Here is a 26,859-nt window from a genome sequence, read left to right as displayed (position 1 = left end):
GGAAATAACTCAAACCTTTCATGCTTTAATTTTAGTTCACACCTATTAGGATTGTTAGCCATGCTTAATAACACAGAATTGTGCTATATTTAAGAAGGAAAAATGTGTTCTGAATCAAATCCATATGGGAGTTTATCACGTGCAGTATATTAGTGTGTAACACCCAAAAAGTCAAGAATGTCATTTATTGTGTTTTAATCAGGTGTGTATGAAAAATCCATCTCTGCAGATAAGAAAAATGTATGCTTTAGTTAAATTAGACTTTTTATCTCATAAAAATGCAATAAAAATAATTTCAATTCTGACTTTTAATTTTTTCATTTCTAATTTTGCTATAATTTTAACTTTTTATCTTATACATTTCCGTTTTGGTTAAACATTGTGTCTAATAAAGTTTATTCTTATCTCATAATTTTACCTTTTTATCTCATAATTATGACTAAGTATCTCATAATTATGACTTATGATATATATTGTATAATAGATATTTTTTAGTTTTTCATGTCATAATTTTGACTTTTTGTAATAATTTCAGCTTTTCATTTGATAATTATGACTTGTATCTGATCATTTTGACTTTTTATCTCATAATTATCACTATGGGTTGCAAAGAAACTTAGAAAAAAAAGTTTTTTATGATTTCAACATTTTATTTTGATAATGATTTCGACTTTTTATCTCATAATTTTGACTTTTTGTAACTATTTTATCTTTTTGTTAATTGATTCTATCTTATGATTGGATCTTTTTATCTCATAATTATGACTTTTCAATTAAATTCAAATGTATTTGTATAGCGCCCTTCACGATACATATCGTTGCAAAGCAACTTTACAGCAAATTCAAGTTTTTACATAATATTTAGTAGTAGCTTAGTAGCTTAGTAGCTTATGATATCTTTTTTATAATAGACATTTTGAAGGTGTTTTCAAAATTATGTTTTTCATGTCATAATTTGGACTTTTTGTAATAATTTTAACCTTGTATTTCATAATTATGACTTGTATCTCATAATTTAGAGTTTTTATCTCATAATTATGACTAGGATTGCAAAAAAGGTGGAAGTTTTCAGATATTTTCAGAAATTTTGGAAACTTTTTAGGACTTTTTGGAAACATTTGGAAAGTTTCCAGAAATGTTGACTTTTTGTAATCATTTAAACTTTTTATTTCATAATTATGGCATGTGTCTCAAAATTTCAGCTTTTTGTCTCATAATTATGCTTGGAAAAAAGTCTGAAAGTTTACAGAAATTTTGACTCTTTGTTATTATTTTAACTTTTCATTGCATAATTATGACTTGTATCTCATAATTGTGTATTTTTATCTCATAATTATGACTAGGGATGCCAAAAGGTGGACAATTTCTGAAATTTTCTGAAATTTTGGAAACTTTCTAGGATTTTTTGGAAACTTTCGGAAAGTTTACAGAAATTTTGACTTTTTGTAATAACTATTTATTTAATATTTATGAGTTGTATGTCATAATTTCAACTTTTTATCTCATAATTATGACTAAGGTTGCAAAAAGGTGGAAAAATTCTGAAATTTTCAGGATTCAGAATTTTCTTTTGGAAAGTTTACAAAAATTTTCTTTACAAACGTAAGTATGCTTTATGATATAGATATTTTACGTATGTTTTTAGAATTATGATTTTTTCCACCCACATATATATATATATATATATATATATATATATATGTATGCGAAAAACAAAGGAATGTGAACAAAAATAGAACAACAGCTTGTAATGTCCAGGTAATGAGTTTGATTCCCAGGTCAATTCGTCAGTTAAATTCCTGATTCTTAAATGCAAAGTTGCAAGTTGCTCTGGACAAAAGCAATTGCCAAATGTGCACTTTTAAATGAGGGCCGCACTGTTGGCTGTCTTACACGGATACTACACTTGACATGAAGGAAGTAATCTAACTTTTATCTGCTGACTTTTTAATTATGCTGTTCATTAAATCCATCCACACAATTGATCTGTGGAACTTGGACACAAAAAACAGTCTTTTCCAGTCCTCTTCCAGTCATTCTCTCCTTTTACACCCCTCATCTGCCCTTCTTGCCTTTATTCCACAGGCGGTTGTGGGTGTCACGCCTGCTTGAGTGTGACTCCTATTTTGCAGTAATGAAAGCAGCATGTGCTTCTAACTTTAGCTGCTCATGATACCCAGATGTTGGTTTTGGAGAGCAGCAGAGGTGGGCCCCCAGCTTCCCAGTGTCACATTGCTAAAGAGCCATGAAAGAATATGAAGCTTCTATAAGTCCACATCTTTGCATCTGATCTGTGTTTTTAGACCACTGGGTTCTGTTTTATCTCAGTTAGCGAACACATCAAAGATTGCAAGAAGCGTTTGAGCTGGTATTTGTTCCACAGTTGAATATGTGGAAGAGCTGATGTAATGTAAAACCAATACACGTCTACCATAACAACGCAAAACCTTGCTTTGGAAGCTAATTTTCCATTTTACCATTAGCTAATTGGTTAAACATGCTGTCTAATATGGGTTTAAAAAGTAAGTTGAACAGCCCTGCAGCGGTGCATGAGCGTCATCTGTTCTATTTAATGGGTGAAATGTATACACCATCAGGTCAGTGAGTGTCACAGTGTAGTACTTCAAGCCTGTGTGTTTTACGAGAGAATAAAAAAGAAGTGCAGCCTGAAATGATGGCGCTTTTTGCCAGACCAGACAGGCTTAGTGGCTTTAATGGTAACCTGCGTGACCTTTGAATGGTCATTAAAGGTCAGGTGAGATCACGGGGGGATACCTGGCCTGCATGTGGTCATAAAAAAGAAAGGTTTTAATTGTTGGTGATGAGATTAGGCAGGTTTTTGGTTACTAATAGACACCTGGTCAAAGTTACTGTTAGAAACCCCTAACCGAAGTACTGAAATTATGAAACAAAAACATATTTAAAAAAAAAAGAAAGAAAGGAAAACTAGACACATAATGAAGAAGGGAACCAAAACCAGAATATCATAGAGATTTAGATGAGGCCATTTTTGACCTATGCTGGCCTAATACATTAAAATTAAAATTAAAATTAAAATTAAATATTTAATAAAAATGTATTTATAAAACCTTCAAATACAATGCTAAAAAATTCTAATTCAATCGTTTAATGAAACTACAATATAGCAAAATGATAATATTAAATAATATATAACTTAGCATACTATAATTTAAACCATATATATGATAAAATTACAATATTATATAGTTTAAACGAAATAAATTTAATACAAATATAAAATAACTTGCTGATTCTTTGACAGATAATAATAATAAAAATATATAATATATATAATATAAAAAAATATAACATTTAAAATTAAATTTCAATAAATCATAAAAATATAAAATAACTTGGTGATTCTTTGACAGATTGTAATAAAATATTTATTATAATATGTATTTTCTAAATATATATTACATATAAAATATATAATTTATTTAATATATGTCATTATAGTTATATATTAAATAAAAATATATTTACAAAAACTTCAAATATGATACTAATAATTCTAACATAATCATTTAATAAAATTACAATATTAAATTATATTAAAATACATATAATATAATTTAAACCACACACACATATATAAAATCTGAAATATTTATGTATCATAATAAAAAGTATCCATTATAATATTAAATAATAGTCAAATTATAATATTAAACAATATATAAACTTAATATAATGAAACCAAATATTTATTTGTTTCTTTGTTTATTTACTTAATAGGTATGATAAAATGGTAACATTTTATAGTTTAAATGAAATAAATCAAGTAAAAATGTAAAATATTTTTGGATTCTTTGACATATAATAATAATTAAAAATGTATAGAACCTTCACAACACATAATTATACAAAAATTATAACATTAAAAAATATAACATTTAAAAATTAAGATGTAATAACTCAAATATATAATAACTCTCTGATTCTTTGACAGACTATAATAAAAAACAATTACAATATAAAACATCACATAATTTACGAGATAAAATGGTAAAAATCAAATAAAAATATAAAATAACTTTCCAGATTTTATTATGATAAAATCAAAATTATATAGTTTAAATGAAATAAATCAAATAAAAAATACAATAACTTGCTTATTCTCTGACATATAATAGTAATAATAATAAAACTAATAAAATTATAAAATATTCATGATAGAATGTATTATAATAGACAATTCTAAATATATATATATAATATAAAAAAATAGAATATGTAAAAATTTAATCACATAAAAATACGAAATAACTGATTCTTTGACGGATTATAATAAAAATATAAAATTACAATATAAAATATTACACAATTTAACAAGTTAAAATCTAATAAAAATAACTGATATAAAATATAAAGGGTTAACTTTATTTATTAATATCACTCCAGTCCACCATGACTCTTTTCTTTTTAAAAGACCCATGGGGTGCTGGGAAATATATACTCTACTGTTGCACGTTTGCCCTACAGCTCACGTAATTTACAGTCCAGACCTTTCGTAGACGTTAATATCTTGCAGAGACAATTCACAAAACTAGTAGCTTGCTGCAGTAGCATACAGAGTTTACCCTCAAAGATAAGATTTGGAAATTGCCAAATCCCTCGGTAAGCACTTGTCTTATTTACTTACCGAACCCCTATGAAGGATGTGGGGTGTGTGCTTGTGCGTGTTTATACAGACCTCCATATGTGTGGGAAGCTTTACTCCGCTCGAATAAAATGTGGTTTCAGCTGCGTCAGTGCAGCAGGGCACTACCAATCAGACACAAACCTCTTCAATCAAAACCACCCCTCTTAAAATTCCTCTCATTCCTGCTTCTTAAGACCTAATAATGTTCAAATTAAATGCATTTGGAACGCTGGCACATGTGCGCGTGTTTATATGCAACGAATCCCGTCATAGACAAACATACCGTTGCGTGAGCACCATTTCACATGTATAAACAGTGACATGAGCTACTGCATGGAACAGTTACCTATACACAAGAGACTCACACAGAAAAAACATTAGTGACCCTGAAGACATGCACGCATGCATGTAGTCACACAATTGCTTTGGCAAGCTTTCTACACGTTCCACAGGGGCTCCGGACTGTCATAGCCGTTCATCTGGCCTCTATCAGCGGCCGACCTGACAACTTAATCTCAGTCATTCATTCTCACAGATCAAAGCAGCACGCTGCAATTTAAACCTATTACCCGCGTATAAAGACATTCCATGTTGTGACCCCCTCTTTCACACACATGCACAAACACACACAAACACACAAATGTTTGCAAACAGACAGGCAAAGACCATCACAAGCCCACAACCACAGCGAAATGCATTTACACAAACACACATGTATTTAAAGAGTTTCATTTCTCCAGTTTTGCTTCATACACATTTACTGTAAACAGGCAACAATGGCTACATTTTTTCACTTAAAAAAATGTCATCACTATCATTTTGTGCCTCATAATTTTGACTTTTTATGTTATAACTATACGTTTTTTACATAAATTATGACTTTTTGTCATAATTGTTTTTATGTCATATTTCTGACTATTTATGTCAGAATTATGACTTTTTATGTCATAATTGTTTTGGCTTTGTATCATAATTATGACTTTTTATCTCCTTTTTTTGCAATAATTTAGACTTTTAATGTCATGTGACTTAACTCATAACTGTTAATAATTCAATGATAATTTCAACTTTTTTATCTCAGAATTGTTTGTCGTAATTTTGACTTTTGTTATAATTATGACTTTTTTTGGTCTCGTTGTTTTTATGTGATAAATTCGACTTTTGTCATAAATATGACTTATCAATTGATAATTGTTTTTGTGATAATTTTGACTTTGTGTCATAATTAAGATTTTTTATCTCATAATTGTTTGTCATAATTTCAACTTTTTATCTCAGAATTGTTTTTGTCATAAGTTTGACTTTTGTTATCATTATGACATTTTAGTCTCATAATTGTTTTTCTGATCATTTTTGTCATTTTTGTCAACTTTTGTCATGATTACATTTATCTCATAACTGTCATAATTTCAACTTTTTATTTTAGAATGTTTTTTGTCATAATTTCACATTTTGATATAATTATGACTTTTTAGTCTTATAATTGTTTTTGTGATAATTTTGAGGTTTTATTTCATAGTTATGACTTAATATCTCATAATAGCTTGTCATAATTTAAACTTTTTATCTCAGAATTATTTGTGATAATTTTGACTTTTTATGTCATAGTTATGACTTATCTCAAAATGGTTTGTCATGATTTCAACTTTTTGTCTCAGAATTGGTTTTGCCGTCATTTTGACTTATAACTATGTTTTAGTCTCACAATTGTTTTTGTCATAATTTCAACTTTTTATCTAAAATTGTTTGTGATAATTTTGTTTTTGTTATAATTATTTTTTTTTGTCTCATAATTGTTTTTGTGATAATTTTGACTTTTTTCATAATTTTTGTTGTCATAATTTCAACTTTTTATCAGAATTGTTGTTGTCATAATTTAGACTTTTGTTATAATTATGACTTTTTAGTCTCATAATTTTTATGTGATAATTTTGACTTTTCATGGCATTTTTATTTCATTATTTCATTATTTTATTTTGTGTCATAATTGTATCATAACTTCACATTTTTGTGACTGACTTGTCATAATTATGATTTTTAAAATCTTTTTGTAATAATTTTGACTTTTTGTTAAAACTATAACTTTAACTCATAATTTCAACTTTTTATGTCATAATCATTTGTCATAATTTCAGCTTTTTATTTCAGAATTCTGAATGTTTGTCTCTTAATTTCAACTTTAAAAACAGCAAAATTAAACAGAAGAATGTGAAATAAAAAAGATCAAACAACAAAACATTGGCTTAGCAATGTCAAAGTCATGCGTTCAATTTGCCACAATTAAATAGGCTATGAGGGCTACAAAAGCAACCAATACGACACAAAGCAAATTCCGTCTATTAAAGTTTCTCATTGAACCTCAGTGAACACAAATGTGGCATACACAAAGATGTTCTGATGTGCCTAATTTCAAACATCCCTCATTACGAAATGCATGTTTTCCATTACACAGTACCAGTGCTGGATAAACAATCATCTAAAGTGCTTGAACATACTTTGATGCCAAAACCTCTTAGCCATCTTGAATAGAATGGTCGGATGATTTAAACTGCTGTAATGAATATGAATTGTTTGTTAACATCTGTCATTTATGGCAGGGTTGATATGGTTACGTTAACATACCCTGGGAAACAACAATCTATGATTCACCTTTGACTTTTAAAATGATGTTTGCATTACAGACATTAAGCTTAACTTAGTCTGTCCTGTAAGAGGGATGTTTATAATAGTGGAGCTTTTCCACTGACTTTTATTATTGTATTGCTTTTTTGGGGTTATACAGAACGTAATGGCCAACTGATTAGCAACAAACAACCAATCATAAACTGAGCAGCGCTTTCCACATTAAAGTCTGTGTAAAGCAATATTAAATTTGTGTTCTGAGTTTGTCACACCACAGAAAAATGTGTTAGTAACGACCCAGCCAAATTTAAATGATAAAAAACGGCAAGTAAATAAAATAAGTTGAAAAAATAAACAAACTTTAAATATAAAACAGTGACAAAAAACAGTTATGGTCTGACATAAGCTAGAAAATATGTTATTTAAACATGTTTGAACTGAAATCTTAGACTGAACAGTGTAAAACATGGAAAAAGATAACACAAGATTTAGGATGAAACCATTCAAAGCCTACAAAGTGGACAAAATCTGGCCAACATTCCCAATCCTTCCCACATATAGGCAAGCTGATAGAAATGAATACTGCAAAATGTTGCTTGCCATTTAAATTCCTTCCATGTGGAGAAATACTCGAGTCTTGTTTAACAATACAGCAACACACTGCTTTGTGCAAATATTTTAATGAGCGGCTGAAAAGCTTTATTGGGTGCACCCTGGTTGAAACCCAATTATTTTCCCAGCATTTTAAATGAACCACAGTTACCATCAGGTCAATTAACTTTTGCATTTTTAGCTGAAAGAACCATCCAAGTATTCTGAACTACTAATCAGACTGTAGGCGTCACTTACAGAAGCTTAAAATATATATAATATATACACATACCTTAAAGAAACCACTTATGAAGTCTTGCATTTTTTACATTTTTATTTTGTATCTGCAAAAACCTCCAGCTATGTTTCACAAAAGACAATGTTTCTTTCATAACATCTGATCAGGAATGCCAACTATGTGTCATCTGTTTTATTTCTAGGTGGAAATGGCTGTTTCTAATTCCAGGCAAGACCATCGCTTCCTGTTTTTGGCATGCACTCAGTCAGTGGATATAAGGTGTGTTACACTGATAGCCTAAGGCTCATCCAGTAGACCAGACATCCCGACACGCTTACAAAATGCAGCCTAGACACTAAAGTTGCAGTATTATCCCTAATTTGTAATGCCATGAGCCTGAGAACCCCCACACAGTTAAACTTTTGAATTATGCAATGACATCTGGTTATATTTGACTGTGTATGAAGTCAGCGACAACAGCAACAGGGATATTAAAATGAGGTTTCTTTGTCAGCACGATATAAATTACGCATCAATATGCTGCTGACAAACACGAGAGACAAAAACGTAATGTTTTCAGCTGTAATTTTCAATTTGAAGGCACACACATACAATTACTATAATGTCAAATACTGAATTATGCTTTGATTCTGTCAAAGAAAGTTGAAAGCCCCTAAATCAAACCTTCTCAAAGACAGATCTATCAGTTTTCTACATCTGGAAGGAATAAATATTTATAGCTCACAGCTAATTCACCATCAATAGGATTAACGTGATCCCCAATAAAGATAGTTATTGCTCATACAGCCTGCAGGGCGGCAGAAAGGCCCACAGCCGGAATGATGTGAGGTTCAGAGATGAAGGTCTGCTCTCTGAGCTTTTTTATGACCTGGAGGGCAGCCAGCTGCTGTAGTGAGTGTCAGAGAGGAGAATGAAAGCTTGAAGAGATATATGTAGGATATGAGAACGGGGGAGGAAAATTAATAAAGAGCAGATATATAGAAATCAAAGACGGAAAATTAAACTCATGCGAGAGATGAGTGGGTTCAAAAAAGTAGGAAATAATGAGCAGTGAGCGTATAAGCATAGGCTGACACTATGTCTAAACCACACTAGCTGTCTAGACACACCTACTCATTATGTATTATTAAAAACATAAAATGTAAAACCATTAAAAATTAAATTAAATTAAAAAATTGTTCAATAGTAAAGCCATCTTTGCATCTTTGTTTTTATTAAGATACACATACTATTTTTGTATTATTAGAAACACAAAGTTAAATAGTTAAATTGTAAATCCATCTTTGCATCTTTCTTTAAGATATACATTTTGTATTATTAAAAACACTAAATTTAATTCAGTTTAATTCAATTCAATTATCAAATAGTTAAATTGTAAATCCATCTTTGCATCTTCGTTTTTTGTTAAGATACACAAACTTATTTTATATTATTAAAAATACAAAATGTAAAAATTAAATTAGATTATAAATCCATCTTTGGTTTTTGTTAAGATACACAAACTTATTTTGTATTATTAAAAACACAAAATGTAAAAATGTAATGAAATAATTAAATTAAATTAAATTAAACATACTGGCAATGTTTGGCAATGAAAACACAAAATTAAATTAAATTAAATTAAATTAAATTAAATTAAATTGTTATTCCATCTTTGCATCTTTGTTTTTTTGTTAAGATACACAAACTTATTTTGTATTATTAAAAACACAAAATGTAAAAGTTTAATTAAATTAAATAAATTAAATTAAATTAAATTAAACATACTGACAATGTTTGGCAATAAAAACACAAAATAAAATAAAATTAAATTAAAGATTCACAAACTTATTTTAAAACACAATTAAAAACACAAAATGTAAAAATTCAATTCAATTCAATTCAAATAAACATTCTGGCAGTGTTTGGCAATAAAACAAAATTAAATTAAATTAAATTAAATTAAATTAAATTAAATTAAATTAAATTAAATTAAATTAAATTAAATTAATTGTTCAGTCGTAAATACATCTTTGCATCTTTGTTAAGATACACAAACTTATTTTGTAATAAATATAAAAAATAAATTAAATTAAACATATTGGCAAGCTGGTAGCTTTAAATATAGCTTACTTATTGCTTTGAATATATCTTTATATCAACATGCTGTCACCCTGCATAACATTTCCTGCACATAACCAACAATTTTTCTTTTTTCTGTAATGACGGAACATAGTGCATATAATTTACATTGTAACAGATTTAGTGATTACGTGTGTGTATAAGGTGGAATTGTTCTTTAATTCATTCAGTCATTCAAGTACAACAGCTGAAGGTAACTATATAGACCTAGTTAAGTTCAAAAGAACTTAGAAAATGCAAAGGTTCTTGCTGGAAATTTACACATATTGTAAACAGCTTTTACGTGACTACAATAAAACTTTGCCTTGTAACCATAAAACCAACGCCTTTTGTATTGTGGTATGTGGCTTTGAAATACATTTTTTCCCATCAGAACAATACATTCCCTTTATGCTGGCATGACTCTTTATTTATCATCTTATAAATTAACATGCCCATTAACCTCTGATGTAGCCTCTATGTTGAGGAAAACCTAATAAAACTATTGTCTTTATTTGTGAACAACAGTTTTATTGACTTTGCAATAAAGAAATAGAAACACAGCACACACAGAATTTAATTAAGGAATAATGAGTGTTCATATTTGCCTTGAGAGCTTTATATGTAATTAATAAGCACAAACTGGGCACATAACAAGCAAGTTGACAAAGACGCACAGAAACATTCAGGCATATGATGACACCACTTCGGGGATTTTTGTCGATTATGCATGATAAAACTCTTGGTTAAAAGACTTGTTCGCTCAAAAATTAAAAGTGATCCAACATGTAGATGAGTTTGTTTCTTCATTTCAACAGATTTGGAGAAATTTAGCATTACATCACTTGCTCACCAGTGGATACTCTGCAGTGAATGGGTGCTGTCAGAACAGAATCAGGACAGAAGTATGTAGATTAAGCACTGTTTACAAGAAAAACAGTTCAAAACAAGTATGAAGGTGGATTTTATCAGCTGTTTGGACTATTCTGACGGATTATGTCTAAGTAGGCTGAGGATTATTCTGAACTTCAGTCAAGTTCATTCCCAAATGGTTTGTGTCTCAACTCAAGGCAGGAACTTTGGGAAAGTTCATGTAATAATACTTTTCAAAATACACTGCCTTCTCTTAAAAAAATGCACAAATGTCAGTAGTTTTATGTACAGAATTTATGATTTCAATAACCACCAGGCAGAAGCATTCTTCTAATATAACATAGTGCTGTATTTCCTCACGTCACAATATACATCTACAGGAGTCTACATATATATTTTTGTGTGTATTTCAATTTTCCTTAAATGAAACATCAAAGGCACCCATAAGACAGAACATCTCCAGTTCAAAACCAGGAGGAAAAGGCATATAGAGTAACATCTCTCACCCCATTAAGGAGCGCAGGTCTTGGTGCTGCTATATATGTAGAGACAGTTTCTGGAATTCTCCATGTGGCTGGATCACATTAACTTTGTTCTCCAGTCCCGGTGAATCTGGCCTAACTCACACATACACCCACCTGCAGAATCATCAAACAAAAGAATCATTAGTGCGTTATTTTGCTGTACATTTTTTTTTTTAATTATTTTTATCTTACCATAATACACTATAGTATTATTATACTACATGTTAATGTGATCAAATCATATGTTTTTTTTTTTTTTTTTAATCATATTTTCATCTCCTGTTTCACTCCATGGAAAAGAGAAGCGTAGACATTCTGATAAATTTTCTCCATTTGCGTTCCACATTTGAAAGATTAGTAAACGCCTTTAGAATAAACACACACACACAAAAAATAAATATATGTATATACATGTGTCGGTTTTTCCCTTTTTTATGATGTTTTCACAGGATGTTTGCTTCAGATACAGGACGTTCAGTGCCATGAATCACAACGATCATGTCTGGTACAGAGAACAAACGGTAATCAAGATCACTTGTTTGAAGTCGGTAGGGAACTGCACTAGTGTTGCATTCCACGGTGAGGCAGTAGAGAGCTCTTTTTTGATCCGTTCAATGATTCAGATTCAGGCCAGTGGATCACAGTCAGTCATCTGTGCTTTTGGAAAGCTGGAACAACGCTGCGCGTTACGTAGAGGAGCGGCACACTTCTATTACCGAAGTGACCTGCGCGTTTTATCCCTCTTTTAGCTTTAGTTTGAAAGGACTGTCATGTCTAAACACAGAAAGGATCATAGTTCGCTCTTCATATGAATGCGCAAAAACAACAATGTTGAGGGAATAAAACGCGTGCCGTTTGGACAGGTGCATCCCAGATCACCACCATCATCAGAAAAGTTTTCTCACTGACTCACTGTGAAAATGGATTACCAGCTGCTGGATTTCTTGCAACTTGTCTTGCAAACTTTGTTTCCAAACAGACATTGAAGGAGCTCTCTCCTAACTGAACTGACCATGCACTGGGACATGATGGTTTGTCTGTTCTAACTATGGATAACTAACCTGCCTTTACATCCAGACTGCTAAACATGAAAACTCTTTGGAGTGGTCAGTTTGTGATGGTGATATTGAAGTGCGCAGTGATCTTATTTCCTGGATTCCTGCAGGGCTTCACAGGTAAGTGATGGAAAGCATCTATCTATCTATCTATCTATCTATCTATCTATCTATCTATCTATCTATCTATCTATCTATCTGTCTGTCTGTCTGTCTGTCTGCCTGTCTGTCTCTCTGTTGTCTATCTGTCTGTCTGTTTGTCTATCTATCTATCTGTCTGTCTCTCTGTCGGTCAGTCTGTCTGTCTGTCTTTTTGTCTATCTGTCTATCTATCTGTCTGTCTGTCTCTCTGTCTGTCTATCTGTCTATCTATCTATATATCTGTCTGTCTCTCTGTCGGTCAGTCTGTCTGTCTCTTTGTCTATCTATCTATCTATCTATCTATCTATCTATCTATCTATTTATCTATCTATCTGTTTGTCTATCTATCTATCTGTCTGTCTCTCTGTCGGTCAGTCTGTCTGTCTGTCTTTTTGTCTATCTATCTATCTATCTATCTATCTATCTATCTGTCTGTCTCTCTGTCTCTCTATCTGTCTATCTATCTATATGTCTGTCTATCTATATATCTGTCTGTCTCTCTGACAGTCAGTCTGTCTGTCTTTTTGTCTATCTATCTATCTATCTATCTGTCTGTCTCTCTGTCTGTCTAGCTGTCTATCTATATATCTGTCTGTGTGTTTCTCTGTCTGTCTGTCTTTTTGTCTATCTGTCTATCTATCTGTCTGTCTGTCTCTCTGTCTGTCTATCTGTCTATCTATCTATATATCTGTCTGTCTCTCTGTCGGTCAGTCTGTCTGTCTCTTTGTCTATCTATCTATCTATCTATCTATCTATCTATCTATTTATCTATCTATCTGTTTGTCTATCTATCTGTCTGTCTCTCTGTCGGTCAGTCTTTTTGTCTATCTATCTATCTATCTATCTATCTGTCTGTCTCTCTGTCTCTCTATCTGTCTATCTATCTATATGTCTGTCTATCTATATATCTGTCTGTCTCTCTGACAGTCAGTCTGTCTGTCTTTTTGTCTATCTATCTATCTATCTATCTATCTATCTATCTATCTATCTGTCTGTCTCTCTGTCTGTCTGTCTATCTATATATCTGTCTGTGTGTTTCTCTGTCTGTCTGTCTTTTTGTCTATCTGTCTATCTATCTGTCTGTCTGTCTCTCTGTCTGTCTATCTGTCTATCTATCTATATATCTGTCTGTCTCTCTGTCGGTCAGTCTGTCTGTCTCTTTGTCTATCTATCTATCTATCTATTTATCTATCTATCTGTTTGTCTATCTATCTATCTGTCTGTCTCTCTGTCGGTCAGTCTGTCTGTCTGTCTTTTTGTCTATCTATCTATCTATCTATCTATCTGTCTGTCTCTCTGTCTCTCTATCTGTCTATCTATCTATATGTCTGTCTATCTATATATCTGTCTGTCTCTCTGACAGTCAGTCTGTCTGTCTTTTTGTCTGTCTATCTATCTATCTATCTATCTATCTATCTATCTATCTGTCTGTCTCTCTGTCTGTCTATCTGTCTGTCTATCTATATATCTGTCTGTGTGTTTCTCTGTCTGTCTGTCTTTTTGTCTGTCTATCTGTCTGTTTCTCTGTATGTTTGTCTATCTATCTATCTGTTTATATATCTGTCTGTCTATCTATCTATCTATCTATCTATCTATCTATCTATCTATCTGTGTCTCTGTCTGTCTATCTATGTCTGTCCATGTCTTGTCTGTCTATGTGTCTCTCTCTCTTGTCTGTTTATCTATGTATCTGCCTGTCTTTTTTTATCTATCTATCTATCTATCTATCTATCTATCTGTCTGTCTTTTTGTCTCTGTCTCTGTCTGTCTATCTATCTGTCTATCTGTCTGTCTGTGTGTCTCTCTCTCTCTATCTATCTATCTATCTATCTATCTATCTATCTGCCTGTCTGTCTGTCTATCTTAGTATGATAAACTGTTACCAAATACGAAGAAGGAGCCATTAAAATAACCAGACTATTCCTTATAATAATAATTAAAATGCCAGATGCATAAACTTAGTGTGAGTTTAAGCTGTGTAATTCGTTTCAGATTTGGATAACAAGTTAATGCACAATTTATCAGTTTTTTTTTTCAAAATCCATTTTTATATTCAAAATCCATTTTTATATTCAAAATTTGTAATGTGTTCCTATTTACTTGTTTTTGTAATTCTTACATGATATTAAACGTTGTACAACAGTTGCAGTGCTGCAGTCTGTGCAGGAGGAATGACACAGTTTTTGGTTCTGTGAATGCCCTGCTGTGAGGTTCATTAAAGGCTCAGGTTGTCAAACACTATGCTGTGACATGCCAGAACCTGACTGTAGTGTTTACAGTAGTTCAGCATTCAAAAAATGGTGCATTTCAAATCATCAGCATGAAAGTTTCTTTGGATTTGTTTATGAATGCATATGCATGTTTCCTCTTCCACACAGAGTCCAGATGTGTTGGCCGTGCTTGCAGCCCTCCTATGGGTAACTTGGCCAGTGGCAGGACCCTTTTCACGCTGACTAGCTGCTGCACTAATAGCTCTTCCTGCCTGCCAACCCAGCCACGCTGTCTAGCAGAGCTTCATCCTCCTGCCCTCATGGCCGATGACCCGTTTATTCATCCAGATACCTGGTGGGGCTCAGCAGCGGCCACTGGAGAACAGGAAGAAATCCGTCTTGACTTGGAGACACGGTTCTGCATGAGTCACGTTGTGATGTTGTTCCGTTCCCCACGTCCCGCTGCTATGAGGTTGGAGCGCTCACAAGACTTTGGCCAGACCTGGGAGACACTAAAGCTGTTTGCCAGGAACTGCACTGAGATGTTCGGGCTTCCTGATGATGTCAGTCAACCAGGATCTCTCTGCACTTCCAGATATTCCAGTGCGGTCCCGTGCAGCCGAGGAGAGGTAAGGAAGGAAATAAGGTCTCTTAAGCACCACAAAACATTTTTTTTTTTGTAAACTGCATTTTTAGGTGTATTATTCCTGTAAACATGATTACTCATAATTATTTGTTTCTATTTGTTTTCTAGATCATATTCCGGTCCATAGGATTGGGAAGTGGGATTGTTGATCCCTACAGTCCTGAGGCGCTGTCCCGACTGACAGTGACTAACTTACGAATACAGCTCTTAAAATCTCAACAGTGCCCCACCTCAAAGAGCCAGCGGAGCGTCCCGGAGCAGTCAAACCTGCCCTTTTTACCCACAACTCAAGCTCCGACGCCAAGTTCTGATCCTCTAGATTCAACCCCATTTGCTGTGTACTCTCTTTTGGCTAAAGGGACATGTTTGTGTCATGGCCACGCTGAACATTGCCTTTCTGAAAATGGAGGACAAGACAGACTGCAACCCAGTAATGTGGTAAGTGTATCCATTTTGTAAGTTACAGCATCTGCATCGCAGCCACCTGTAGGTGACAGAATGAATGAATGTGTGAAGTAACTTGTTTCCTCTTCTACATGCTTGAGGTTGTATGCGAACTCACCCAGTATTCAGGAGAATAGGAAGTGAGCTGTTATATGTATTTTTATAAGGCTTTGTCAGGCTTGAATGGGCAGCAACTGAAAATAAATCATTCCTCTGGAGTGCAGGTGTCTGGGAAGTGTGTGTGTATCCACCACACAGCGGGCGAGCACTGTGAAAGGTGTGCCCCGCTCTACAACGACCAGCCCTGGAGAGCAGCCAACGGAAGCAGTGGTGAGAGCAACCCATGCCAGAGTGAGTGCATTTAGTGTGTGGGTTGATTCAGCCTTAAAGTGATAGTTCACTCAAAAATGAAAATTGCCCCCTAATTTACTCACCCTCAAGCCATCCTAGATTTATATGACTTTCTTCTTTTAGACAAATACAATCAGAGTTATATTAAAAATGTCCTGGCTCTTCCAAGCTTTATAATGGCAGTAAATAGCTGTTGAGATTTTGAAGTCCAATAAAGTGCATAAAGTCATCATAATAAGTACTCCACATGGCTCCAGGGGGTTAATAAAGGCCTTCTGTAGTGAACTGATGCCTTTGTGTGAGAAAAATATCCAAAATATTAAAACTTCATAAACTGTAGTCTATTCTGCGAACTGTCATACGTGCGTTTGTAGGTGGATGACGTAGGCAAGAGATAAGTTTTAAATATGTAACCCTGGACCACAAAACTGAGTCAATATTTCATCATCATTTCGTCATCTTTCAACATCTGAAAGCTAAATAAATAAGCTTTCCATTGATGTATGGTTTGTTAGGATAGGACAATATTTGGCTAAGATACAACTATTTAAAAATCTGGAATCTGAGGGTGCCAAAAAAATTTAAAAATTGAAAAAATCGCCTTTAAAGTTGTCCAAATGAAGTTCTTTGCAATGCATATTACTAATCAAAAATTAAGTTTTGATATATTTACGGTAGAAAATCTACAAAATATCTTCATGGAACATGATCTTAAACTTAATATTCTAATGATTTTTGGCATAAAAGAAAAATCAATCATTTTGACCCATACAATGTATTCTGGGAGCACTTTTTATGATGGATGGATGCACTTTATTGGACTTCAAAATCTCAACAGCCATTCACTGCCATTATAAAGCTTAGAAGAGCCAAGACATTTTTTTAATATAATTTAGATTGTATACCTAGGATGGATTGAGGGTGAGTAAATCATGGGGTAATTCTCATTTTTGGGTGAACTATCCCTTTAAATACCTTTAATTCTTGTTAATCCCTGAAAATGAAATTGCTTTAATTTATCATGTCATAGTAGTAATAAGTAATATTTTGAAGAAAGTGGCTACCAAACAATTGTCCCCATTGCCTTCCATAGTATGAAAAAAAAAACATATGTATAAAAAAACATTATACTACTTCTTAGGTTCTTGGATGATTCATTCCTAACTTTTCCTCTGTTTTCTGTTTTTTGCTGCTAAAGAGTGTGAATGTCACGGCCACGCAGAGAGCTGCCACTTCTCCCAGCGAGTGTGGATGTCCACAGGGGGCAGTAGCGGGGGTGTCTGCGACAACTGCCAGCATAACACTGTGGGCCGCCGGTGCCAGCGCTGTCGCCCTGGATACCACCGCCACCCTGCCAGACCCCTCAACTCCCCGCATGCTTGCACACGTAAGAAAAGGACAACGAGATCTCAAAGGGCTCTGCCCTTCAAAAATTATTCCTAACTGCACATAAATTTTCTTACTTTATTAAAGCACATACGTAGTCTTACTGTAAATCATTTATTGATACAGATTATTATTTTTCTCTCTAAAATATGTGACCCTGAACCACAAATTCAGTTGTAAGTAGCATGGGTATATTTGTAGCAGTAGCCAACAATACGTTGTATGGGTCAAAATTATAGATTTTTCTTTTATGCCAAAAATCATTAGGATATTAAGTATCATGTTCCATTAAGATATTTTGTAAATTTTCTACTGTAAATATATCAAAACTTAATTTTTGATTAGTAATATGAATTGCTAAGAACTTCATTTGGACAACTTTAAAGGGGATTTTCTCAGTGTTTTGATTTTTTTGCACCCTCAGATACCAGATTTTCAAATAGTTGTATCTCTGCCAAATATTGTTCTAATCATACATCAATGGAAAGCTTATTTTTTCAGCTTTCAGGTGATGTCTAAATCTCAATTTCAAAAAATTGACTGGTTTTGTGGTCCAGGGTCACATATAACTGGTTCCTCCTCTAAAATGACTTTTGGGTCACAGTGGATGATGCAAAAATTTGAGAAAAAATATAAATCTATTCATATTTTTATATATAAAATAAAAATGACAAAAATAGTTAAGAAGCAGGATGCATATCTTATTTTAAAATTGTAGGTGCAACTGGACTGTTACTGGGTAACAATAGGAAAAATGTATTTTAAGATAGAAAATTTGAGAAGAAAATAGGAAAAATATACTTAAAAAACACCCATCAATATCTTAGCAACCACTCAAAACTCTTTTGCTTTCTGCTTTTTTGTATCAAAATAGTTAACATTGTCATTATTTACAGTCTTTTATTGCCTCCTACTGGTGGCAGTGTGACACGATCCACTAAAGTAATTCAAAAACAGTGTGAGGAGCTAATGAACCCATGACCAAAGATTTTTTCCTTGGCAGGATGCTGGTGTGACCCAGTTGGTTCGGTGCCAGTACATTCCAGCGACGGGACACCATGGTGCCATCCTAGAAGTGGACAGTGCCACTGTAAACCTGGTGTGGGCGGCACCACCTGCAGCCACTGTCTAGAAGGGTACTGGGGTTTTGGAGAGGAGGGCTGCAAATCTTGTGTGTGCCCTTCGACTTGTGATCCCATCACGGGTCATTGCCTAGACAGGTCAGACTACATTCTTTCTTATTTTTTCCTAATCATTGAGCAATGAGAATTTCACATGCAAATATGTGTTTTTAATGACTTAAGTCAGGTTTAAGTGCATACCTGTTGGGTATGTTGAAATACCGTTGATTTTTGTTGTCGTATCATTTTCCTTTAACAGCAAAGGCAGTGTCAAGCTTTACAATGTACCAATTGGTGGGAAAATTCCTGAACTGTCCCACTTTAAACCTCAGGAGGACGAGAGGGTGTGGCCTAAAGAACTGGCCGTCTCTGCACTGTACTATACAGGTGAGCTGACTACAGTAACAAAACATTCCACACTAACAACAGCTATTGTGAAACGTGGGAAACCACAGCAGGAAATGTGACTTTAGGATGTGGCTTCGCAGAAATATGTCTTTTGATTGTGGTTCCATCAAATGTAAGGGTGAGGTGATTATGAATAATGTATAATGTAAATGGGTGAATCTTACAAACCTATTTTAGGACCATTTTGCACTGTGACATTTTTTTCATTACAATTTTCTTGCAAAAGAAAAAATCTTCCAAAAATGTGTGTATGATTATGAACTAACATTCAAAAGTTTGAGGTCGGTAGGATTTTTTAAAAATGTTTTTGAAGTCTTTTAGACTCACCAAGACTGCATTTATTTAATTATAAATAAAAATAAAAATTAAAGTAATATTGTGTAATGTTATTGTGAATTTAAATGAAATGTTTTCTGTTTTTAAATATTATAAAATGTAATTTATTCCAGTCAAAGCTGAATTTTCAGCATCATTACGCCAGTCTTCAGTGTTACATCCTTCAGAAATCATTCTAATATGCTGATTTGCTGCTGAAGAAACATTTCTTTTTATTAATGTTGAAATCATTGAAAGTTCTTTGAATAGGAAATTCAAAAGAATTTATTTAAAACTTTTTTTTGTAACATTATAAATGTCTTTACTATCAATGTTGATCAATTTAATGCATCCTTGCTAAATTAAATTTTGGAATTTATGTTTATTAATGTTAAATATGTTAATATATGCAGAACCTTTTACAATTTGTTCTTGTGGATTTTTTAGGGAAGTGCAGCTGTAAGGAAAAGAAGCTGAAAAGCGTGTCAGATCTTTGCAAGATGAAGCACGCATATGGTGAGGCTTAGTGTCTTTGAATCATTTAATTTCATACTTTGAATTGATTCTTTTATCATTTTCTGTCTAAAAATTTAAAGGGATAGTTCACCCAAAAATCAAAATTCAGTCATTAATTACTCACCCTCATGTTGTTCCAATCACGAAAGACCATCGTTCATCTTCAAAACACGAATTAAGATATTTTTGATGAAATCCGAGAGCTTTCTTGACCTTGCATAGACAGCAATGCAACTACCATGTTTAAGGCCCAGAAAGGTAGTAAGGACATTGTTAAAATAGTCCATGTGACATCAGTGGTTCAACCATAATTTTATGAAGCTATGAGAATACTATTTGTGCACAAAGAAAACAAAAATAATTCTTCTTTATTTAACTATTTTAACAATGTCCTTACTACTTTTCTGGGCCTTAAACATGATAGTTGCATTGCTGTCTATGCAAGGTCAAGAAAGCTCTCAGATTTTATCAAAAATATCTTACTTTGTGCTCCAAAGATGAACAAAGGTCTTAGGGGTTTGGCATGACCTGAGGGTGAATAATTAATGACAGAATTTGTATTTTTGAGTAAACTATGTCTTTAAATCCCATGAAAGAATTAACTGTTTGTGGCGTTCGTAGTGATCAAAGCCAGCGTGCTTTCAGCTCATGATAAAGGCACACATGCAGTTGTCCTGGTGAAAGTACGTAAGGTGTTTCGCTCTGGAAAACTGCCCCTTTCCCAGGGCACGCACAGTCTCTACCCACTCTCCTGGACCAGCCGTGGCTGCACCTGTCCCATTCTCAACCCAGGTACAACAACTTAGGTCACAGCTTTGATTCAATCAAGTCTTGCCTTTACAGTAATACCTGTTTGGTCTCCATCTATAGGTGGGAACTATCTACTGGCGGGTCCTGAAGAAGTAGACTCAGGACGGCTACTGGTCACCATGCAGAGTCTAGTAGTCCCCTGGACTCCCATCCTGGGCTTTCAGGTCACAGAAGCACTGCATCAGGGCTGCCTATGAGCAAGACTTTACCCAGATGTACAGTAGCACAACACTTGACAGCCCTCACTTGAAATGATGCCATTGTACCAAAGCAGGCAGCTGGATCCTAAATGGACCATGACCATGACACCAGATGAAACTGAAATGGAACGTGGGTAATTACCAGAAAAACAGGATTCATGAAGTAGTTGTATGGCAACATGCACTGAATAGTCACTTAATTGTCATACAGTGCAACTTAAAGGGATAGTTCACCTAAAAATAAAAATTCTGTTATTAATTACTCACCCTCATGCCATTCCAAACCTGTAAGACCTTTGTTGATTTTAAAACAGAAATTAAGATATTTTTGATTCTCTCTGATCCTGCATAGACAGCAAAGGTTCTATCATGTTCACGGTTCAGAAAGGTACCAGAAACTTGGGGTGTGCGATATATATCGTCTGCGATAATATCATAATTGATGTTTTAATGATGTTCAATTTGACATTATCAAGTATTTTGCAAAAACCATTCAAAACACATACCGAGTGCATTACGTGAAGTCTAGACTAGTGCCTGTAACGTTATGCATTAAAGAAGTTCACTTCCAGAACAACAATTCACAAATAATTTACCCACCCCCTTGTCATCCAAGATGTTCATGTCTTTCTGTCTTCAGTCGTAAAGAAATTATGGTTTTGAGGAAAGCATTTCAGGATTTTTCTTCATATAATGGACTTGATTGGTGCCCCGATTTTGAACTTCCAAAATGTAGTTGATATGCAGCTTCAAAGGGCTCTAAATGATCCCGGCCGAGGAAGAAGGGTCTTATCAACCGTGATTCTATGAAGCTGCAAGAATACTTTTGGTGCGCAAACAACTAAAATAACTCAGAAGACGAACGAAGGTCTTGCAGGTTTGGAACAACATGAGGGTGAGTATTAATGACAGGATTTTAATTTTTGGGTGAACTATCCCTTTAAGCAAGGCTCTTCACAAATAACAGTTCATCTTGGTGGCTGTTGTCCTGTGGATATGACAGGACGTGGATATGGCATTCATAAGACTTTCATAAGATTTTGTACTCATTCGCTGTAGTTTTTAGATTATCGCCATCAAAAACTAGTTTCTTGAAGATACAAATGGACAATTGATAAACACAAGGCAGTGAATCCAAAGAACTGCAGGACATTTTTGAGATTCATTCACAGTTTTGTATTTTATTTGCTTCTTGTCTTACTACACTTCAGTCAAGTGTTTTTAAAAATGCATTTGAATGTCACACAATTGAAAAAATGAAAAACAAAAGGTATGGACCGACTGATTCAAAATCTTCCAGTACTTATGCATGATTTGGACTCAGTATCTTTTATTAAAACCTTTTTTAGAAACAGACATATCACAGATGAAAAGATCACATTAAGGCTTTGAATGACAAATCAAACCCAAACAGACACTTTTTGATATGCAGATATCATTGACTGAATATATTAATAAGCCACATTAGCTTAAACATACCACAGAGTTACAAAAATGATCAGAAATCAGCACAATGTTTTAACACTTTTTAATGTTAGCATGTAGAAAATGGATCAAGAAACAGCCCTCAGTGTTAAGATACTTCAACTGAACAAAACCTACAAGTCTTTGGAACAACAGATATTTGCATGTTCTTACTAAACAGAAGATCTGCTCATTTATTGGTTAACACCAACAATTATGTATGTATCATCAGCTGACGGGTAAGGCTACTGGTTTACTCGCTCACACCCCTATGTTTGTACTTAGTGTGTAGCCTTGGGCTACATGCATTCAAAAACATTTCTTCTTCATGTTCTACAACAAAAAGAGTGCATGAAATGTTTATAGACTTGTTATTTGAGTATCCACTCTCAAAAAACTGCTTAGCTGTGAAGGTACAGTGCCAAATGGCCTTTGATCTGTTGTAGTACACAAGTCAAACAAGCTTGGGTTGTGGAGCAAATAATAACCAGAAAATACAAAGCAGGATGATTCAAATGGCATCTAACTCACCTGCCAATCATACAGATCTTTAAAACTCACTTTTGTAGGTCCCTCAAGTGCATGTTAATGACATTTTAAATCACAAAACCTGAAGAATAAGGGCATCCTGAATCTCTGTGCATCATGCAGTCTGGTGGAGAGCATTGATATTGTCTCTTCATACTCGAAAATGGAGCCGTCTCTGTTGTGAGGTGTGGAGGAAATGAGGGGGAAAATAATATTAGCTAGCTGCTGGGTTTTCTGTGGCTGCTGGTGTGGAATCAGGAGAGGACGTAGGGAGAGAGTCAGTGGGTGTATTATCGGCCCCGCCAGAAGGGGCGCTGTCGTCTTCCTGAGGGTACAGCTCAGGATATTTCTGCATACATTCCTGCATACTCCTGAAGTTTTCCACACAGTCGGAACCTTTTATCTCCTCTGTGCTATAGTGGAAACAAGAAAAGGCTTCTTTGAACTGTTGTCCACAAGGGCCACTCGCCATACCGCCTAAACACGGGCAGTTCCAGTTTATGTCACCATTAGGGAGAATAAGACCTGTAGGATCAAATGAAATGGGGTTTGAGAATGAGCATCTCTGGCTAAACTATGCCAAATGATAATTCTTTATTCAAGGATTACTATTTTGGATAGTTGATCTGTTCAAAAACTTACCGTGATCTTCATACGGATCATTTGGGTCATCTTCGATGAGCTCAGCATTACTGGGTGCTTCATGATCCTCCTTGGTGACAAATATGATGCGATCTTTACCTAGTGAGAGACAAGAAGGAAGTTATATACAGTTTTATCAAACTGTTTTAGGGGGGAATCAAACAATCAGCCACTGAAAATCTAAGTTATTAGACTACGAGTCAAAAGTTTTTGAACAGTAAGATATTTCATGTTTTTTTTTTTTTTTAAAAAGAAGTCTCTTCTGCTCACCAGGACTGCATTTTTTTTATCCAAAGTACAGCGAAAACAGTACAATTTTGGAATATTTTTACTGTTTAAAATAACTGTTTTCTATTTGAATATATTTTAAAATGTAACTTATTCTTGTGATTTCAAAGCTGAATTTTTAGCATCATTATTCCAGTCACACGATCCTTCAAAAATCATTCTAATATTCTGATTTGATGCTCAAAAAGCATTTATTATTATTACTTAAAAAAAAAGCTGAGTATAATTTTTTCAGGTTTCTTTGATTAATAGAGACAGTTCAGAAGAACAGCATTTATGTGAAACAGAAATCTTTTATAATATTATAAACATCTTTATTATCACTTTTGATCAATATAAAGCATCCTTGCTAAATAAAAATATTAATTTCTAGAATTAATATAAGTAAATAATATATAATACTGACTCCAAGCTTTTGAATGGTATAGTGCAGGGGTGCCCAACCCTGTTCCTGGAGATCTACCTAATTATCAAGTGCTCCTTCAGATCCTAATTAGTTGGTTCAGGTGTGTTTGATCAGGGTTGGAGCTGAACTCTGCAGTAAGGTAGATCTCCAGAAACAGGGTTGCACACCCCTGGTATAGTGTATAATGTTACATATGTTTTTAATGTTTTATTTTATGTTTTATTTTATATAAATGCTGATCTTTGGTGAGCAGAAGAGACTTATTTAAAAAACATTAAAAATCTCTCTCTCTCTCTCTATATATATATGTAATTCACAAACTAATTTAAAACATTTAAAAAACTCCTAAATAATTATTAAATTATTTAACAAAAGTTTTCTTTAAAAAAAAAAAAATTATATATATATATATATATATATATATATATAACACTATAAAACCATCCACAAACAGTTAAATATTAAAAAAAGTTTTGTTAAAATACATAGTCTGTAGACAAATAATTGTCTTTTTGCGTTCGATTTAAATAAATCGAACATTCTAACAACTGCAATGTTATGTGTTTATGCTCATATAATATTATAATATTTCCATAACTCATTATGTACTCGTAATCGATAAATTAACCATTTGGTAGACATTAGGTTATGAACTCCCCTGGTTATGACCTTGCAGGCACCGGCTACATGTAGGTTGACACAACATGGATATGATGACTGAATGACTACATCATCATCATAAATCAGATATATGACTCACGGAAAATGTATTTCATTACAGTAGAACTGTATGTTTTACTAAGCGCTTGCTGACTCTTATTAATTCTAATTTTCATCTGTAATTCCATCATTAATTTACAAATTCATCACCAAACTCACTACACACATACAGTATAAAATAATACACCACGACACACTTGACCACATCGGAAAAGATTATCTGCAGCGCATTAATATTAAATAATTCACTGATATTACCAAGCATGGCTGGTCAGAGTGACTTTTAAGGGCATGAGCATTAGCTGCACCGCTAAACGTCATTGAAAGATGGGTATAAAATAAGTTTAAACGATCCGATTTAGTTTAATCATACCTTCCTGCTTGCAGTACGACATGTCTACTGACAGATCCGTCTGATCGCCGTTTATCCGGTCAATGAATCTCAAACACCGGTACAATGATCAATCCACACGCCTGTTACATCAACTCCAGCATGGAGGCAGCGACAGTAACCACGTGACGTCACAGCCGGAATACATCAAAATAAAAGTCACTCATGACATTTCAAAATAAAAGTAAACCAAACGTTTCTTCTTAGTTTTCTACTTTTCAAATATATACATAATACATATATCTATTCAGTATAACTATACTATAACTAGTCCATCTAAAAAGAATTACTTCATTTATAAAACTATGATAATCCAGCCAAAGAGTGAAGTAAACTTATTATAAAATCGATTTATATACATTTTAAAAAAAAATTACGACAGTCACTCACTTGTGTTGTGGCATCATTTTCACCACAGTCTACGTTTTTTCACCTCTAAAGGTAGTTTGGGTATTTGTTTACTAAAGGACAACATTGAAGAGACTGCCTGAGACATATGATGTATGAAGAATACGAAGGAAAATCAAGGTAAATATCACTTATCAAGAGGATATTTCTATTTTGAGGAATTTTTAGTCTATTATTTAGTCTTTTATCTCTATTTATTAATTATTGTGACATTGTATGCATTCAGGATAAATATACAGCTAGCTATGACATGGACTTTAGCAAGACAAAGAAGTATTTTAGGCCATTTTAGTCCAAAAATGTGATGTTTGTGACTTTTCATAACAATCAGAGTAAAAAAAAAAGATTCATGTATATGTTTTATTAGACAGATATATTAAATATCATTGTAGGAGTGTGAAAATTATTATTTGGTCCACTAATATTAATAATAGTTTTTGCTTACATAGTGTAGATGATTCAACTATAGCAGTCTGATTTTATTCCTGTCATATTCTTTTAAAACAGGCCTGTGTACCGGCTGCCCAGTCTCTTATGGGAATCTCAGTCCTGTGAGACTGAACATTTGCAGCTATTTTACTGTCATGCCCTCAGACTTCACTGACAGCTTGTCAGGAAACAGCATGCAGGCTGTGTTTTACTAATTAACCGAAGCACCTGAGGTGAACTACAGCCCTGTGCTTTACTGCTGACAGCTTTTTATCCACACACCTCATTACAGAAGAAAGATACAGGGAGGAACAGAAACAGAGCCTAATACTTTTATTGGTAGTT

General features: G+C 33.6%; 2 protein-coding genes across 2 annotated transcripts; one reads left to right on the top strand and one right to left on the bottom strand.

Moving 5' to 3' along the window:
* The first annotated feature begins 12,278 nt into the window (after positions 1–12,278).
* Positions 12,279–22,438, top strand: si:dkey-202e22.2 (netrin-4). Its single transcript, XM_051122108.1, has 10 exons — positions 12,279–12,810; positions 15,210–15,670; positions 15,796–16,125; positions 16,356–16,482; positions 17,681–17,869; positions 18,872–19,088; positions 19,249–19,376; positions 20,160–20,228; positions 20,850–21,020; positions 21,099–22,438. Exons 1-10 carry the CDS (start codon positions 12,723–12,725, stop codon positions 21,233–21,235), a joined length of 1,917 nt encoding a protein of 638 aa, XP_050978065.1. The 5' UTR covers positions 12,279–12,722; the 3' UTR covers positions 21,236–22,438.
* Positions 22,400–25,807, bottom strand: chchd4a (coiled-coil-helix-coiled-coil-helix domain containing 4a). The gene is made up of 3 exons (XM_051122120.1): positions 25,660–25,807; positions 23,873–23,971; positions 22,400–23,755 (listed from the first exon to the last, which is right to left on the bottom strand). The coding sequence occupies exons 1-3, from the start codon at positions 25,679–25,681 to the stop codon at positions 23,445–23,447; spliced, it is 432 nt and encodes a 143-aa protein (XP_050978077.1). The 5' UTR covers positions 25,682–25,807; the 3' UTR covers positions 22,400–23,444.
* Between the last annotated feature and the right edge of the window lie 1,052 nt (positions 25,808–26,859).

This window comes from Labeo rohita, chromosome 11 (assembly GCF_022985175.1).
Source record: "Labeo rohita strain BAU-BD-2019 chromosome 11, IGBB_LRoh.1.0, whole genome shotgun sequence".
In the NCBI taxonomy this organism is placed as follows: domain Eukaryota; kingdom Metazoa; phylum Chordata; class Actinopteri; order Cypriniformes; family Cyprinidae; genus Labeo; species Labeo rohita.
This window is presented reverse-complemented; position numbering and strand designations above follow the sequence as displayed.